This window comes from Scyliorhinus canicula, chromosome 17, assembly GCF_902713615.1.
Source record: "Scyliorhinus canicula chromosome 17, sScyCan1.1, whole genome shotgun sequence".
In the NCBI taxonomy this organism is placed as follows: Eukaryota; Metazoa; Chordata; class Chondrichthyes; order Carcharhiniformes; family Scyliorhinidae; genus Scyliorhinus; species Scyliorhinus canicula.
In genome coordinates, this window is record NC_052162.1 from 114,683,233 (window position 1) to 114,702,336 (window position 19,104).

General features: G+C 48.2%; 2 protein-coding genes across 2 annotated transcripts in view; one reads left to right on the forward strand and one right to left on the reverse strand.

Annotated features, from left to right (window-relative positions):
* The window catches only part of LOC119952160 (gastrula zinc finger protein XlCGF26.1-like), a 94,513-nt gene that overhangs the window by 1,818 nt on the left and 73,591 nt on the right, over positions 1 to 19,104 (forward strand). The gene's annotated exons all lie outside the window — the stretch shown is intronic.
* LOC119952200 (zinc finger protein 436-like) lies at positions 15,181 to 17,470 on the reverse strand. The gene is made up of 2 exons (XM_038775823.1): positions 17,235 to 17,470; positions 15,181 to 17,067 (listed from the first exon to the last, which is right to left on the reverse strand). The coding sequence occupies exon 2, from the start codon at positions 16,743 to 16,745 to the stop codon at positions 15,903 to 15,905; it is 843 nt and encodes a 280-aa protein (XP_038631751.1). The 5' UTR covers positions 16,746 to 17,067; positions 17,235 to 17,470; the 3' UTR covers positions 15,181 to 15,902.

Consider the following 19,104-nt stretch of genomic DNA (forward strand, 5'->3'; position numbering starts at 1 on the left):
AGCTCCACACTGGGAATGACCTGCAGGTGAGTAAAGATAGCAATTGGCGCCCGCAATGGAGGTTGGATGTAGGGCTGCTGGCGGACGAAGCGGTGTGTGAGAGGCTGAGGAAATGCATGCTGCATTGCCCGCAGGTGAATGATACGGGGGAGGTCTCAGCAGCAGTGCTCTGGGAAGCGCTGAAGGCAGTGGTGAGAGGAGAGCTGATCTCGATCCTGGCTCACAGTGACAGGATGGACAGGGCAGAAACAGACCGACTGGTGAGAGAGATCCTACAAGTCGACAGGAGGTACGTGGAGACTCCAGAGAAAGGGCATTTAAGGGAACGACGGAGACTACAGGCGGAGTTTGGCTTGTTACCCACAGGGAGGGCAGTGGAACAGCTCAGAAAGGCGAGGGGAGCATTGTGAGAAGGCCAGTATGATGCTTGCACAGCAGCTCAGAAAGAGGGAGGCAGCTAGAGAAATAGGGAAATTTATCGACGGGGATGGGAACTTAGTTGGGGACTCGGTCGGGGTTAGTAAGACGTTTCGGGATTTTTACAGCAGGTTGTACAGGTCAGTACCCCCTGCGGGGCCGGAGGGGATGAGGCACTTCCTGGAGGGGCTGACTTTCCCGAAGGTGGATGGGGAGCTGGCAGAAGGACTGGGAGACCCGATCGGGTTGGAAGAGATAGTGGAGGGTCTGAAGGCCATGCAGGCAGGTATGGGCCCGGGACCGGACGGGTACCCAGCGGAGTTCTATAAAAGGTTTTCCGGGATATTGGGACTGGTGCTGATGAAGGTGTTTAATGAGGCAAGGGAAAGGGGGGGTTCTGCCCCAGACGATGTCACAGGCCACAATTTCACTTATCCTGGAATGGGACAAGAACCCGGAGCTATGTGGGTCCTACGGGCCGATTTCCCTGTTGAACATAGATGCCAAACTGCTGGCCAAACTTTTGTCCTCCAGGATTGAGGATTGCGTGCCGAACATTATTGTGGAAGATCAGACGGGGTTCGTTAAGGGCAGGCAGCTCGTGGCCAATGTACGAAAGCTGTTAAACATGATCATGATGCCCCCGGAAAGTAGGGAGGTGGAGGTAGTGGCCGTGATGGATGCGGAGAAAGCTTTTGACTGGGTTGAGTGGGATTATTTTTGGGAGGCCCTGGGGCGGTTCGGATTTGGGAGGGACTTTATTGACTGGGTCAGGTTTCTGTACCCGGCATGTGGCAAGTGTACAGACGAACAGGACGACTTCGGACTATTTTAGACTGCACGGGGGGGGGCGAGACAGGGATGCCCCCTCTCCTCACTGCTGTTTGCGCTGGCTATAGAGCCGCTGGCAATTGCTCTGAGGGCCTCAAGGGGCTGGAAGGGGCTCGTCCGGGGGAGGGGGAGCACAGAATCTCACTGTATGCGGATTACCTGCTTTTGTATGTTTCGAATCCAATTGAGGGGATGGAAGAAATTATGGGAATTGTGGGGAATTCAGCTGCTTTTCGGGGTATAAGCTCAATATGGGGAAGAGCGAGATGTTTGTAGGCCAGGCGAGGGATCAGGAGAGGCGACTGGGGGAACTGCCGTTCAGAGTAGTAGGGGGACATTTTCAGGTACCTAGATATCCAGGTGGCGTGGGTTTGGGGCTGGCTACATACATTGAACTTGGCCCGGTTGGTGGATCAGACGGAAGATGACTTCCGGAGATGGGATGCGCTCCCGTTGTCTCTGGCGGGCAGAGTCCAAGCGGTGTAAATGATGGTCCTCCCGAGATTCCTGATTGTTCTTCAATGTCTCCCCATCTTCATCCCGCGGTCCTTTTTTAAGCGGGTCAGTAAAGTTATTGTGGGCTTTGTATGGGATGGCAAGTCTCCGTGAGTTAAGAGGGCAATGCTTATGCGGAGTTGGGGGGGGGGGGGGGGGGAGGGTGGGCTGGCGCTGCCGAACTTTAGCAATTATTACTGGGCAGCTAATATAGCCATGGTGAGGAGGTGGCTGGTGGGGGGGGGAGCCGGCATGGGTGTGCATGGACGCGGCTTCTTGCAAGGGCACAAGTCTGGGGGCGTTGGTAACATCGCCTCTGCCATTCCCGCCGTGCGGTGCTCCACCAACCCCGTGGTGGTGGCGGCCTTGAGAGTCTGGGGGCAGTGGAGGAGACATGTGGGAGCAGAGGGGGCATCGGTGTGGTCCCCAATCTGAGATAATCACCGCTTTGCCCCGGGGAGGATGGACGAGTGAGTTCCGAATTTGGCGGAGAGCGGGGATTGGGAGGATGGGGGACTTGTTTATAGAAGGAAGCTTCCCGAGTATGAGGGCGCTGGAGGAGAAGTTTGCATTGGCGGGGGGAAATGAATTTTGATATTTGCAGGTGCGGGAATTTCTGCATAGACAGGTACCAACCTTCCCACTCCTGCCACTCAGGGGGATTCAGGATAGGGTGGTCTCCAGAGGTTGGATAGGTGAGGGGAGTGTTTCTTACATTTATAAGGAGGTTATGGTTTCAGAGGAGACGCAGACCGAGGAGCTGAAGCGAAAGTGGGAGGAGGAGCTGGAGGGAGAGTTAGAGGAGGGCCTTTGGGCGGACGAGCTGAGTAGGGTCAACGCGACCGCAACATGTGCCAGGCTCAGCTTGATCCAATTTAAGGTCATTCACCGGGTTCATATGACAGTGGCCCGGACAGATTCTTTGGGGTGGAGGACAGGTGTGTGAAATGTGCGGGGGGGGGGGGGGGGGAAGGGCAGTGAACCATGTCCACATGTTCTGGACATGTCCAAGGCTGAGGGGATTTTGGCAGGGGTTTGCCGACACCATGTCCACAGTATTAAATACGAGGGTGGCACTGAGTCCAGAGGTGGCAATTTTCAGCGTGTCACAGGATCCGGGAATCCAGGAGGAGAAAGAGGCGGACGTTCTGGCCTTTGCTTCCCTGGTAGCCCGGAGGCAGATATTACTGGCATGGAGGGACTCGAGGCCCCCGAAGTCAGAGACCTGGCTATCGGACATGACTGGCTTTCTCTGTTTGGAGAAAATCAAGTTCGCCTTGAGAGGGTCTCTGTTCGGGTTCGCCGGGAGGTGGCAACCGTTCGTCGACTTCTTTGCAGAGAATCAATCATCAGCAGAAAGGGGAGGGGAGCTATGACAATTTCTATGGTTAGCGTAGATTAGGGGGTTAAGTAATGGTGGGACCTGTGGGGGAGGGAGGTGGTATTTGCCCTATGTTTATATTTTTATGTACATTGCTTATATTGCTGCTGTTTCAATGCCCAAAAAAACCTCAATAAAATGTTTATTAAAAAATGAGACAAAATAGAATATGAGAGCAAACTGGCGAGAAACATAAAAACCGACTGGAAAAGCTCCTCTCGGAATGTGAAAAGGAAAAGATTAGCAAAGACCAATGTGGGTCCATTCCAGGCAGAGACAGGAGAGTTTATAATGGGGAATAAGGAAATGGCAGAGAAACTAAACAATGTGTGTCTGTCTTCACGGAGGAAGACACAGAAATTGTCCTAAAAACACGAGAGAACCAAGGGACCAGTGAGCACGAGGAACTGAAAGAGATTAGTATCAGTGAAAAAGTAGCACTGGAGAAATTAACGTGGTTGAAAGTTAATAAATCCCCAAAAGCTGATGCTCTACATCCCAGAGTGTTGAAAGAGGTGACTGTAGAGATAGTGGATACATTGGTGATCATCTTTCAAAATTCGAAAGATTCTGGAATGGTTCCTGCAGATTGGAAGGTGGTAAATGTAACCCCACTATTTAAGGAGAGAGAGAAAATGGGGAACCACAGACCCATTAGCCTGACATCAGTAGGAGGGAAAATTCTACAATCTATTATAAAGGATGTGATAACAGACGAATTAGGAATAGGGGCAAAATTCTCCCACCCCCAGCAGGGTTGGAGAATTGGCTGGGGCCGCCGAAAATCCCGGCCCCGCCGTGGCAGAGATTCTCCGCCACCCGGGAATTGGCGGGGGCGGGAATCGCGCCACGTTGAACGGCGAGCCCCCTGCGGCGATTCTCCGGCCCGCGATGGGCCGAAGTCCCGCCGCTGGGAGGCCTCTCCCGCCGCCGAGGTTTGAACCACCTCTGTGGCGGCGGGATCGGCGGCGCGAGCAGGCCCCCAGAGTCCTGGGGGGGGGGGGGCGCAGGGCGATCGGACCCCAGGGGGTGCCCCCACAGTGGCCAGGCCTGCGATCGGGGCCCACCGATTGGTGGGCGGGCCAGTGCCATGGGGCACTCTTTCTCTTCCGCCGCCTCCATGGCGGAGACAGAAGAGAATCCCCCAGCGCGCATGCGCCGGTGGTGATGTCAGCGGTAGCTGCCTCTGACGTCACCACCGGCACATGCGCGAACCGACGAAGGCCTTTCAGCGGCGGGCCTGTAAGGCCGCTGGTGTGGGTTTTCGCGCCAGTCGGCGTGGTGCCAACCGCTCCGGCGCGGGCCTAGCTCCTCAATATGAGGGCTTGGCCCCAAAGGTGCGGAGAAATACGCACCTTTGGGGAGGTCCGATGCCGGAGTGGTTGACACCACTCCCCAATGCCAGGCCCCCCCGCCCCGCCGGGTAGGGGAGAATGCCGCTCCAGGAGTAGGCCACTCAGCCCGTCGAGCCTGCGCCACCATTCAATAAGTTCACGGCTGATCTGATTGCAACCTCAACTCCACATTCCCGACGACCCCCCGATAACCTTTCACCTTCTTACTTGGCAAGAATTTATCCAGATCTGCTATAAAAATATTCAAAGTCTCTGCTTCCACTGCCCTTTGAGGAAGAAGGTTGCAAACACTCGCAACCCTCTGTGAAAAATGGGCAAGCTGTTACTTTTAAAGTGACTCCAATTTCTTGATTCTCCCACAAGAGGAAACATCCTTTCCACATCCACCCGGTCGAGGCCCCTCAGGATCTTAGAACATAGAACATAGAACAGTACAGCACAGAACAGGCCCTTCGGCCCTCAATGTTGTGCCGAGCCATGATCACCCTACTCAAACCCACGTATCCACCCTATACCTGTAACCCAAAACCCCCCCTTAACCTTACTTTTATTAGGATACTACGGGCAATTTAGCTTGGCCAATCCACCAATCTTATACGGTTCAATCCCGTACCAGCCTCCCCGGACAGGCGCCGGAATGTGGTGACTAGGGGCTTTTCACAGTAACCTCATTGAAGCCTACTCGTGACAATAAGCGATTTTCATTTCATTTAATTTCATCAAGTCACCTAAACTCCATCGGACACAAGCCCAGCCTGTCCAATCATTCCTCATAAGACCAGCCTCCAATTCCAGGTATGAGTCCAGCAAACCTTCTCTGAACTGCTTCCAACACATTGACATCATCCCTTAAATGAGAGCAATACTGTACACAGTGCTCCAGATGTGGTCTCACCAATGTCCTGTATAACTGAAGCATAACCTCCCTACTTTTGTATTCAATTCCCCTCACAATAAACAATAACATTCTATTAGCTTTCCTAATTGCTGTACCTGTATACTCGCCTTTTGTGATTCATGCTCTTGGACACCCAGATCCCTCTGAATCTCAGAGCTCTGCAATCTCTCACCATTTAGATAATAAGCTTTTTTATTCTTTTTGCCAAAATGGATACTGTTTTCCCACATAATACTCGATTGGGGAGATTTTTTCCCACTCATGTCACCTATCTGCATCCCTTTGTAACCTCCTTATGTCCTCTTCACAATTTACTTTCCTCCCTATCTTTGTATCATTGGAACATAGGAGCCGGAGTTGGCCATTCAGCCCGTCGAGCCTGCTCCACCATTCAATACGATCATTGCTGATCATCCACTCCAATGCCTTTTCCCCACACTATCCCCATATCCCTGTGTCATTGGTATTGAGAAACCTGTCAGTCTCAGCTTTAAACACACTCAGTGACTGAGCTCCCACAGCCCTCTGGGGTAGAGAATTCCAAAGATTCACAACCCTCTGAGTAAAGAAATGTCTCCTCGGAGACCGGTCCTAAGTGGCTTCACCCTTATTTTGAAATTGTGTCCCCTGGTTCCAGACTCTCCAAACCGGGGAAACATCTCGCCTGCACCCACCCTGTCTATTCCTTTCAGTATCTAAGAAGTTTTGGTGAGATCACCTCTCATTCTTCAAAACTCTAGTGAGTACAGGCCCAGTTTCCCCAATCTCTATTCATAGGACAGTCCTGCCATCCCCTGTGGTCTGTGGTTCCCTGTTTCCTCTCTCCCTCCTTAAATAGTGGGCTTACATTTACCACCTTGCAATTTATAAAATTTTGAAAGATGATCACCAATGTATCCACTATCTCTCCAGCCGCCTCTTTCAACACTCTGGGATGTAGAGTATCAGCTTTCGGAGATTTCTGATTTATTTCTTTATTGCCACGTGTACCGAGGTACAGTGAAAAGTATTGTTCTACGTACAGTCCAGACAGAGCATTCCATACATGGAAAAAATACCATTTATTAACTTTCAACCACATTAATTTCTCCACTACTAGTTTTTCATGATTACCAATCTCTTTCAGTTCCTCATTCTCACCAGTCCCTTGGTGTTCTCATGTTTGGGGGAAATTTCTGTATCTTCCTCCGTGAAGACAGACACACATTGTTTAGTTTCTCTGCCATTTCCTTATTCCCCATTATAAACTCTCATGTCTCTGCCTGGAATGGACCCACATTGGTCTTTGCTAATCTTTTCCTTTTCACATTCCTATGGGAGCTTTTCCTGTCGGTTTTTATGTTTCTCGCCTGTTTGCTCACATATTCTACATTCTCTTTCTTTATCAGTCTCTTGGTTTGGTTTTCAGCAAAGGAGGACCAAGTTCCCAATCGTCAGGCTTACTATGATTTTGGCCACTTTATGAACCTCTTCCTTTGATCTAATGCAATCTTTAACTTTGCTTATTAGCCACGGTTGCAAAACTTCTGTTGGATTTTTGTTTATTAAGGGAGTCTATATTTTATGTAAATATGTAACAATTCCTCAAATACTTGTGATTTCCTGTCTATCATCATAGCTTTTATTGTAATTTCCCAATCTAGCACAGACAACTGTGAATACAGGCCCAGTTTCCCCAATGTCTCACCATAGGATAGTCCTCTGGTAAAATGTGCAGTGGCCTGTATTTTAGGCTCGATAAAATCAGACACTTTAAATTAAAAATTGGCCATTTTAAATAGAGCCACAGCAGCTCCAGCAACCAGCCTGAATACACTGAACTCCGACAAGCTGCCAGCACATGTCTGGAGCTGCTCTGCTCTATCAATCACCAATCAAGAGATAATTGGCTCTATTCATCGATTGATTGTTTTGAATAGACAAAGTTACATAACAGACAATGCACCGGGAAATGGACTCCGGTGGACAGATTCCCGGTGTCCTGCTGAGTGGCCGTTCGTACCTCCATTGGGTGGTGCCACTCCCACCCTGTGACCTCATCGGCTGGGGTCAGAGAACATTCTGGAAGGACACAGAAAGGGCATAATGATCGAACCCTCGGACCGCCCAGCAGTGAAGACTCCACACAGAGGTAATCGAGACGACTGACCAGAGACGGAAAGAAGCAGCGGCGAGACCCATCTTCTCAGAAGAGGACCCAGAGGAGATTGAGATACAGAATCGAACCCGCAGCTCGAATGAGTCAATCGGCTCGGGTACTATTGAGAATCTTGGGACTGTAATTAGTGGGATAATTTAAGGGTAACTGCTTGTGGAATAAAGTTATGTGATTTATACACTCGGTTGTCCTTTGTTTACCTAGAATTGTGGAAGATGATCACCAATGTATCCGCAATCTCTATAGCAACCTCTTTCAACTCTCTGGGATGTAGAATATCAGGCCCCGGGGACTTATCAATATTCAATCCCATTAATTTCTCCAATGCAGCCTCTTCGTCATCCTTTATTCCTCATTCTCCCTAGTCCTTTGGCTCTCTGATGTTGGGAGATTTCTTTGGCTGAATTCTCCATTCCTGAGACTAAGTGTTGATACCGGGGCAGGATTTGCGAGTTCTATGATAACAAAATTGGTGCTGCACCTGGTCCGATTCAATGACTGGCACCGGCACCACATGGAACACAATCCATTCCAATGAGAAACGGTGCCGGATTTGCTGGATTCACGATTGACACTCAGAAGGCTGACAAGCAGCATAAACACACTTCACTCCACATATACACAATCCCAGCCAACGAGGTGGCAGTAAGGAGAGTGGCACCCCGCTTTACGGACACCGGGCTTGAGACCCGGCTGGACGCAGTGGAGGAGAGGTGGGCAACCCTGTACCGTGGCCCGGGAAGGAGGCTGCCAGCTGCCACCGTTCATTGTGCCTGGGCGCAGGTGGCAGAGGCTGTACCCTCCGTGCGCAACACCGTCCGGACAGGCCAACAGTGCTGTAAACAACTGTACAACCTCCTCAGGGTGGCCAGGGTAAATAGGCAGCTCTGTGCCTCTGGCACCAAACCCGTCCCATGCTGTTTCTTAGCTCCACCCAAACAGATTCCACATTGTGTATTCCGGATCTTAGATCCTCCCTTATTAATGTACTGATGCCGTCCCTTATTATCAGTGCAACACCGCCTCCTTTTCCTTTTTGCCTGCATCATCAGCAAACTCAACAATCATACCTTCAGACCCATCATCCAAGTCATTGATATAAATTGTAAAAGATTGACTCCCCAGCACTGATCCCTGTGACACACCATTTGTTACATCTTGCCAACCAGAAAATTACCTGTTTCTGCTAGTCTCAGTTTTCTGCTCACTGGCCAATCTTTCACCGTGAAAGATAGTTCTACAGTTAACAGCTACCAAATTGGGAAAGGAAAAGAACTGAACCCTCGGGAATGAATAATCACTTTGCACTGATACTTTTAAGGTGTAGGTTTCCTACAAAAATAATATTTAGTTAATGTTGCTTCTCGTTTGTTTGTTGCAGTAAAAGTTATAAAACCTTATGTCCTGTCATGTGATCCTTCAATTTGTTGACTGGAGATTTGATTTTTGTTTTGAAGTTACTGATCTTTACAGAGATCCCAATCCACAAGTTTTGACTTCCATTTGAGCCTCGGGCACCTTTCTGTCTCGTTATTGATCAGCGAGGCAACTGAGCTGAGGGCTGAATGTAGCTGAGAAGAACAGGGCCTGTGCCCCAGTTGGGAATCTGCCATGGGTGTCACACTAATAGAGGGCTGACTGGGAAATCAGGGGATGGGGATGATCAGGGCTGATGGTGTCTTGAACCCGGGGTTCAGTGCTCCTGTGTCCAAAGTGAGGAGTCACGGGAACAGGTTACAGAGGAACCAAAGAGAAACATTTGGGTCCAGAACATTGTGAACATCCTTTCATGGTTATTCTTTTACTCTGGTTGTCTTTGATCTGCAAGTAATGTTCCGATATTTTTAAATAAAACCATGTTCAATTTCATTAATAAACTTATTTCATTGAAAATATTTGATTTTAGGCCTTTTTCAGGCGGGTTAACAGGAGCATTACGGGGTTTGTTTGGGCACATGGGACTCCAAGGGTGAGACGGGTGTTCTTGGAGCGGGGCAGGGATGGGGGGGGGGGGGGGGCCTGGCGTTGCCCAACCTCTGTGGGTATTATTGGGCTGCCAACGCAGCAATGGTGCGTAAGTGGGTAATGGACGGGGAGGGGGCAGCATGGAAGAGGCTGGAGATGGCATCCTGTGTGGGTATGAGCCTGAAAGCACTGGCAACGGTGCCGCTGCCGCTCCCTCCAACGAGGTATACCACGGGCCTGGTGGTGGCAGCTACCCTCAAGATTTGGGGGCAATGGAGGCGGCACAGGGCGGAGGTCGGGGCCTCGATGGGGTCCCCGATACGGGGGAACCACTGGTTTGTGCCGGGGAGAATTGATGGTGGGTTCCTGAGTTGGCACAGGGCAGGTGTCAGGAGGCTGGGGGACCTGTTTATAGACGGGAAGTTTGTGAGCCTGGGTGAGCTGGAAGGGAAGTTCAGGCTCCCCCCGGGGAACACCTTTAGGTACATGCAAGTAAGGGCGTTTGTCAAGCAGCAGGTGGCGGGTTTCCCTCTGCTGCTGCCGCGTGGGGTTCAGGACAGGGTGCTCTCGGGGGTATGGGTTGGGGAGGGGAGGATCTCGGAAGTGTACCAGGTGATGCAGGAGGTAGACGAGGCCTCGGTGGAGGAGCTGAAAGATAAATGGGAGGTGGAGCTGGGTGAGGAGTTTGAGGAGGGGAAGTGGGCGGATGCCCTAGAAAGGGTGAACTCCTCCTCTTCGTGTGCGAGGCTTAGCCTCATACAGTTTAAGGTACTGCATAGGGCTCACATGACCGGGACAAGGATGAGCCGGTTTTTTGGGACCGAGGGCAGGTGTATTAGTTGCTCAGGGAGCCCAGCAAAACATGTCCACATGTTCTGGGCATAGCCAGCGCTGGGGGAATTTTGGAAGGGTGTAACAAGGATGGTATTGAGGGTGGTAAGATCCAGGGTCAATCCAGGCTGGGGATTCGCAATATTTGGGGTTGCAGTGGAGCCGGGAGTGCAGGAGGCGAAAGAGGCCGGTGTTCTGGCCTTTGTGTCCCTAGTAGCCTGGCAGAGGATTCTTCTTCAGTGGAAGGATGCGAGGCCCCCAAGCGTGGAGGCCTGGGTCAACGATATGGCGGGGTTTATTAAATTGGAGAGGGTGAAATTTGTCCTAAGGGGGTCAGTGCAGGGGTTTTTCAGGAGATGGCAACCATTCCTAGATCTACTGGCAGAACGGTAAAAACAAAAGGTCAGCAGCAGCAGCAACCCGGGGGGGGGGGGGGTCTCTTTGTTTTTGTTTTGGGTTGAATATCTGTTTTTTGCCAATGACGGGCGTTACTTTATTGTTTCTCTTTTGTATTGGGGCGGGGGGGATTCTGTTTTTTTTTGTTCTTAGAATTTTCTGTTATTGTTTTCTTTTTTGTGAAAATTTGAATAAAAAATATTTTAAAAAAAGAAAATATTTGATTTTTGTTATTTTTCTGCTTAAATTCATTCACTTTGGGGACAGTGGGTGAAAGAGGTTCACAGGCTCTTTAAGCGAAAGTGAGTTTCTCTTAAGCTAATTGGTAAAGGAGCCAGAGGGGGAGAGGATATTTTAGTTTTCATTTGACACAATGTTTGAAAATCGGGATTGACTAATTTATTGAATCTTTTTCAGGAAGTAACAAGGGATGTCAATAAAGGGGAACCTGTAGATGTGGTTTATCTAGGTTTCCAGAAGGTATTCCCCAGGATGCCACATCAAAGGTTATTACACATAGTAAGAGCTTATGGTGGGGGTGGGGGGGGGGGGGGGGGGGGGAAGCAGCAACATTTCAGCATGGATAGAGGGTTGGTTAGCTAACAGGAAGCAGAGAGGGGGCATAATTGGGTTACGTTTGGGTTGGTAAGATGTGACAAGTGGAATATCACAAGGATCAGTGCTGGGCCCTCAACTATTTACAATCTATATTAATGAGTTGGATAATGGAATTGAATGTATGGCAGTTAAATTTTCTGATGACACAAAGATAGTTCAGAAAGTAATTTGTGAAGGGACTTAAGGAGTCTGCAAAGGACAACAAACAGATTAAGTGAGTGGGAACACATTGACAGACAGAGCATAACGTGGGAAAATGTGGATGTGCCCACTTTAGCAAAAAGGGTTAAATAAAACAGAACATTATTTAATTGGAGAGAGACTGCAGAACTCTGAGGTGCAGAGGGATCTGGATATCCTGATACAGGAACCTCAATAAGTTAGTTTGCAGGTACAGCAAGTGATTAGGAAGGATAATGGAATATTGTCATTTGTTGCAAAGGGGCTGGAATATAAATGGAGGGATGTTTTGCTGCAGTTGTACAGGGCCTTGATGAGACCATATTTAGAGCACTGTGTACAGATTGGGTCTTCTGATTTCAGAAATGAGATAGTTGCATTAGAAACAGTTCAGAGAAGGTTGACTCTCCGGATTCCTGGAATAAGGGGGTTATCCTCTGAGGAAAGGTTTGACAGGTTGGGACTGTGTCCATTGCAGTTTAGAAGAATGAGAGATGATCTTATTGAAATACATGAAATCCTGAGTGGAACTGACACAGAGAATGCGGAGAGGATGTTTCCCTTGTGGCAGAGACTAGAACTACATTTAAAAGGGGTTTCCCATTGAAGACACAGATGGGGATATTTCTTTCCCCTGAGGTCTATGGGTCTGTGAATCTCTCTTCCCCAGGGAGTGGTGGAGTCAGGGTCACTGATGGACCACCAGACGGACGACCAGCCTCACTGAAGTTCTCAACATAAGAGTTTTAAATGGATTTTCAATGGCCCCTCTCTTTATCCGGAACCCTCAGGAGGAGTCCAACAGCTGAGAGAAAACTCAGAGCTCTGGCCTCACAGTTGCCTCATCAGAACAGAGATGACAACTTGCCAACAGCTCCCAGATTGTGCAGAAAGAGGAAGGTATTTGGTCACAAGCCCTCAGCTGAGAGAGAATCTGCTTTAGCTTCCAGTGGAACTTTCACAGGCTGGCTGGAAGCATTTTAAATCACCAGGCAGAGAGATAATAGAGAGTCCAGACTTGCTGTGTGCTGCCTTTTAGGTGTAAAGTGAATTAAAATGGAGATTGCTTCTTCTCCTCACCTTCCCTTTCCACCAATCAGAATGAAGAATGGGGTAAATCTCGGAATTTTAGAAGAGCTGATTGACTGCTAGCCAAGTCCATCAAAATGACAACACAGACCCTACCATACAGCACAGAGGGGAATCCCTTTGGCCTGTTCAACTAACAGCTTGCAGCTGGGGGTTTCCAAAGTCTGTAGTTCAAACCCAGAATCTGCAATGGTGCAGCATCCAGCAAGACAGTAATAGAAAGGGAGACATGGATCAGACAAGGATTTAAAAAAGATTCCTTACACATGGACCAATTACAAAGCCTGTCATTGAACCATCTGTACCCGCCCAAGCCACATCAAACTCTCAAACAATTGTCTTCCCCACGCTCCGTCCCCGGTACAGGGAGTCAGCATTCCCATGCCAAGCAGTGAAAACATGGTGGCCTTGACACCCAGGTGTTGTCTAGGATTCCAGGCACTCTTGTTTTCTCTGTCTTCTGGGAGCTGTTTATCTCCCTGTTCCCACACAGCAAGTCGTCTGTTCTCAGCTCTGCTCGATTTCTGCTGGAGTTTGGTCCCTTTTACACCTTTCGGATCAATAAAACATTTGGTCAGTGAAGACCCAAACCACAATTTCCCATCCTGTCACCTGTCAACCATCCTTACCCAGAGCGTAATCACAACAGGAATAAAAACAGGAGAAGTGTAACAATCAAATTCAAAATAAATCCACAGCCAGTCATAGAATTTAATTTAATTTAATGTTCACTAATTAGCAAGAAAACCCAAAGCAGGGAGTCCCCCAGGAATCTTACAGCCCACACCTTGAGGGGGAGGAGAACTCTCTCCGACCCCTCACTCAATTTCACTCTGTTATTTTTCCATTCAGTTCTGGCTCTGCCCGGGGTAACATCAATTTGATCTTTTCTTCTTCTGAAGGAGCTCCGTGAGTTCCAGGTTACTTCAATCAACAATCAGATGCTTCAATCAACAGATCAAACATGGATGTCAAAGATTCTCCAGCTCTCTCTTTGTGGACAGTTCTTACTCAGTATTATTTCTCCCAAGCCCTTCCTTGTCCCATTATCGCTTTAATTTCACTCCCACTTTGCCCATGTCCAGTGTGTTTAATTCTATCCGGATTGTTTTAAAGTCAGTTTCTCTCTGGAGTGTGTGTCAATGTCTTGATGATGTCACAATGGTGTCTCAATCCCCTGGCCACATTAACCATTTCATCTCCTGCTGTGTCTCCAGTCGCTCTGTGTGTTTGGGACCCGGTCTTCGGTCCATTTCACCATGAATTTAGGCTTGTTATTTTTCACATGTAACAAATCACAACTGCACACCCACACCGGGATCCCAAAATCATGTCACATATTCTTAACTCTCAGATGCTCTGATGAAAAGATCAAAGTGAGTGTCTGTCTTTCTGATCTGCCCTGTTATGGTGCTGATATTTCATGTTGTGGCCGGGCTTTCAAATGTGGAATTCTTTAAAACAAAGTTCATGGGCCAAGATGTAAATATACCTGGGTGGGACAGTGGTTAGCACTGCTACCTCATGGTGCCGAAGACCCGGATTCGATCCCGGCCACAGGTCACTGTCTGTGAGGAGTTTGCAAATTCCCCCGTGTCTATGTGGGTCTCACCCCGACAACCCAAAAGATGTGCAGGGTAGGTAAATTGGTCACGCTAAATTGTCCTTTTATTGGAAAAAAAAATTGGGTCCTCTAAATTTTTTTAAAATCATGCCAATATTTCCAAAAGATAGTGATCAATTTATTCATCCATCTGCACATTCCAGACTTTCACTAGAACGTAGGTAGATTCCAGATTGACATATTCCATTCAACGCAAGGTAAACATTCTAATCATTTATTGTCCAGGACAAAATTCCCAGTATTTTTCAAACAGAAATTAAACATTCCCGTCTGATCGCAGACATTAACATATTCTGTTTGTTTGTTCAGGTCAGGCTGGGATTGTTCACCTTGGAGCAAAGGAGGTCAAGGGGAGATTTGAGAGAGGTGGACAAGGTTATGACAGGTTTAGGTAAGATGGATAAAGAAAAGCTGTTCCCATTCGCTGATGGGACAAGGACGAGGGGACACAGATTTCAGGTTTAGGGTTAGAGATGTGGGGGGAGGGTCTGTCAGGGAGAATATTTTGATGCAGCGAATGGTAATGACCTGGAACTCGCTGCCTGTGTGGGGGGTGGAAATGAAGACAATGGAGGATTTCAAATGGAAATTGGATTGACATTTGAGGGAAATAAATTGCAGAGCTACAGGGATAGAATGGGGCACTGGGATTTGGTTTGCTCCAGAGCCAACATGTAATTGATGGGCTGAATAGCCTCCTTCTGTGCCCTCATGGCTCTGATCGAAATTTCAGCTGCTGCAGTCTCTCCAACTCACTGAAATCCCTCATCCCTGGTGCCATTCTCGTAAATCTCCTCTGCACCCTCTCGGAGAACTTCACATCTTTCCTAAGTGTGGGGCCCATATATAGGGTTCCATTCTGGAGGGATAGAATTGAAGAGCAGGGAGGTTATATTCAACATGTTTAGAGCCAGGGTTAGACTACACTGGGAGCACTGTCAACATTTGTCATCTCCATTTAGAAAAATGAAATAGAGGCACTGGAGAAGGTGTAACAAAGATTCACAAGATTAATCCCAGAACTGAGAGCATTTCACTCTCAGGAAAGGTTGGGGCTGCTTTCCTCGAAAAAAAAGAGAAGACTGAACGGTGACCTGATGGGAGTCTTTAAGATGATGAAGGGGTTCAATAATCCAATAGGGATTTCATGAGATACCTCTTTATCCAGCGAGTGGTGAGAATGTGGAACTCTCCCACAGCGAGTGGTTGAGGTGAACAGCATGAATACATTGAAGGGAAAGCTAGAGACGTACATGAGGGAGAAAGGAACAGAAGGATATGCTGATGGGTGAGATGAAGAGGGGTGGGTGGAGGTTCATGTGGAGCATAAATACTGACAGAGACCAATTGAGCCGACTGGCCTGGTCCTGTGCTGTAGACTCAATGGAACAGAGACAAATGTATTATTTTAGATCTACTTGTAGTGGTAGGAAAAACATTATTTGCTATTCAGGATAAAATAAAAGTCCTTCATCAACTTTTGTGGATCATTTCAGTGGAAATGTGCTCTCCCAGGCTCCAAGAGCATCAGCCCACTGGAAGCAAAGTCGTGAGACCGGCCAGTCCAGCAGAAAGAAACCCTCCGACCCTCCCACTTCATCAAGTGCCAGAATCAACACGGTTCAGTCCTGGATGTGATTAACAGCAGAATTTAACCCCCGTCATCACTTGTGAATTTGTTGGTGTCTCAGCAGGTTGCATGACTGAGTGAACCCTTTCCCACACTCAGAGCAGGTGAATGGCATCTTTCCAGTATGGACTCGCTGGTGTATTAACAGGGCAGATGAATCACTGAATCTCTTCCCACAGTCAGGACAGGTGAACAGCCTCTCACCGGTGTGAACTCGCTCATGTCTCCGCAATATGGATGATGTTCTAAACCTCTTTGTGCAGTGAGAGCAGCCGAACGGTCTCTCGTCAGTGTGAATGCGTTGGTGGATCATCATAGCCTGAGAACTTTTGAAACCACTCCCACAGTCAGAGCATTTAAAGGGTCTCTCATTGGTGTGAGTGACATTGTGTTGCAGCAAGTGGGATAACCGAGTGAATCCCTTCCCACACTCAGAGCAGGTGAACGGCCTTTCCCCAGTGTGAACTCGCTGGTGTCTCATCAAATCGGATGATGTTCTGAACCTCTTTGTGCAGTGAGAGCAGCTGAACGGTCTCTCCTCAGTGTGAATACGCTGGTGGATCATCAGTACACGAGAGCTTTTGAAACTACTCCCACACTCCGAGCATTTAAAGGGTCTCTCATTGGTGTGAGTTACATGGTGTTGCAGCAGGTGAGATAACTGAGTGAATCCCATCCCACACTGAGAGCAGGTGAATGGCCTCTCCCTGGTGTGTACTCTCTGATGTGTCTGCAGGTGGGCTAACCGAGTGAATCCATTCCCACACTCACAACAGATGAATGGTCTCTCTCCAGTGTGACTGAGTCTATGCCTTTCCAGCTCATACAGCGCTGTGAATCCCTTTCCACAGTCCCCACATTTCCATGGTTTTTCCATGGTGCGGGTGTTCTTGTGTTTCTCCAAGTTTGATGATCATGTGCACACAGAATACTGGTACATTCTCTCCTCGCTGTAAATTATGCAACGTGTTTTCAGTCTGTGTGAAGCTCTTTCCACAGTCCATGCACTGGAACACTCTCATTCGGGTATGTGTGTATCTTGGTGCTTTTCCAGTCACACTGATTTTTAAAAATCTTTTGAAGCAAAACAGATAGAGAAACATTTATCCTTCTAGATTCAAAAGCTGATGATATTCAGAGACTCTTATAGTGACGATTCATTTGAGATTTCTGTCTCCAAATCCTCCTCTTCTGATATCCTGTAAAATAAGTTTACAAAAGCTATCACTATCAAATGCGAATAGAAACTCAGAACAGACCATTCTAGTTTCCATGGAACATTCTTTCCTCTCTCATTCCCCAAAACACTAAATCTCCATCCCACACACTCTTCCTCCATTCTCACTCTGCTGTATCTAATATTCACCCTCCCAATTCTCCTGAAGGTGCTGATTCAGGCTGATTGACAGATCCATGCTCCCTGCTTCCTGTCCTGGACACAGAGACCTGAAAACCTTCATGCAGCTGCCAGACATATATACGTCTATTTTACTGGACGAAAAATGTGTTTAATATGTAGGCTTCTGTTCTCTTCAGTTGCTGTAAGTGACCAATTGAAGATCAGAATGAGAAAAGACATGGAAAGGGGGAGAAAATAAAGTGTTTTCCTCACAGATGTTGGAGACAGGAGGAAGTTTTAGTTTGTGTGAAGGTCAATATTCAGTCACACAAAGCCTGCTCTCTGATTGGAGGGCCAGAATCCTTCTGGTCTTACAGGTTTTCCTATTGGTCATCATCCCAGCAGGAAGGTCAGGGGGTGGGCTTTGTAGTGCACATGCGCGGTTCCCCTCTTCTTGGACATGCGCAGTCCTGGGCCACCCGCCCGTGCGGCGGATAGAGCGGTTTCCCCAGCCCGGGGGGTTGTGGGTGCGCCAGCCGCCATTACTCATCTGGAGCCCAGTCTCCAAACTCCTGGGATTGGGATGAAAAGTGGGGTGGGGGCGCAGTAACTCCATCTGACACATAGTACATGCGCATAGTCACTGTATTTGACTGGGACGTCCCCTTAGCAAAACAGTTTGTTAACTTCAGGTGACATATTGGGGAGGGCAATAGGTAAGTGTGAAACTGAACCCGAGAATCAGCCCCTTCAGGGAAGGAGAACTGTGGAAAAGCAGGGGGAGGAATATTAAAATCAATAGGGAGGGGGGAGTGTGTGGGGGACGGAGATTTATAGTTTTAGAGGAACAATGATTCTGCTGATGTTCAGGACCAAACCAAACCAAACCATATTTACTCTGAAGATTGGGGCATATTGTCGCTGATGTTAGAGTGCCCTGTAACTGGGCTGCAATTTAATGTTCTGGATTTAGGTCAAATGAACCAGATTTGGATTGAACAACCTGTGTCATGTCCTTGATGTGGGATCAGTTGGGCTGCTGATTTGCTGGGTGATCGGTGTATCTTTAAGAAGTGTTTTTCGTGATCTCTCCTCAGTCATTCAGGGTCTCTCAGCTGAAATTATTTTGCAATAAAATAGTTCACTTTCAGCATCGCACCCAAACAAACCTTTGGTGTTAAATCAACAAATCCGGTCTATAATAATCCAGTGATTCAAATGACATAGAATGGACATCGAAGAAACAGGCCATTCGGCCCACCTGGTCTGTGATGGTTTTGAAGCTCCTCACATGCCTCCTCCCAGTCCTCTTTACCTTCACTGTCAGTCAGGGCTCAGTGGGTCTTGCCTCTGAATTGCAAGGCTTATGTCCTCATTCAGGACTGGAGAACAAAATGCACGGCTGCTCTCTTGTGCAGTGCTGAGGGAGTGCTGCTCTGTTGGAGGTGCCATTTTTAATGAGGGGCAGTATTCTCCAGTTCCCCAGCCATGTGCTTCTCAATGGATCCCCATTTGCGGGCAGTGCGATCCCATACTCCCGCTGCTTGTCAATGGGATTTCCCATTGAAGTCACCAAACGCCCTGGGAAACCTATGGGCAGGGGTTGGCTGCCGGTGGGAAAAGCGAATCGCAGTGGTGGAAGAATTCCAACTGAGATGTGATACCAGACTCCCATTTGTTGCTTCAGTGAATACAAAATATTCTACGTCTTCACGTGGTCATCATCACATTATTGTTTGTGGGGTTTTGTAAATTGTCAATAGGTTGTAGGGAGTCACCAACAAGGCACAGACATGTTAAGTGGGTGCGTAAAACGTTGCAAATGGGGTATAATGTGGGAAAATATGAACATGGTCACTTTGGCAGGAGGAATAGAGAAGCAGTATCCTATTTAAAT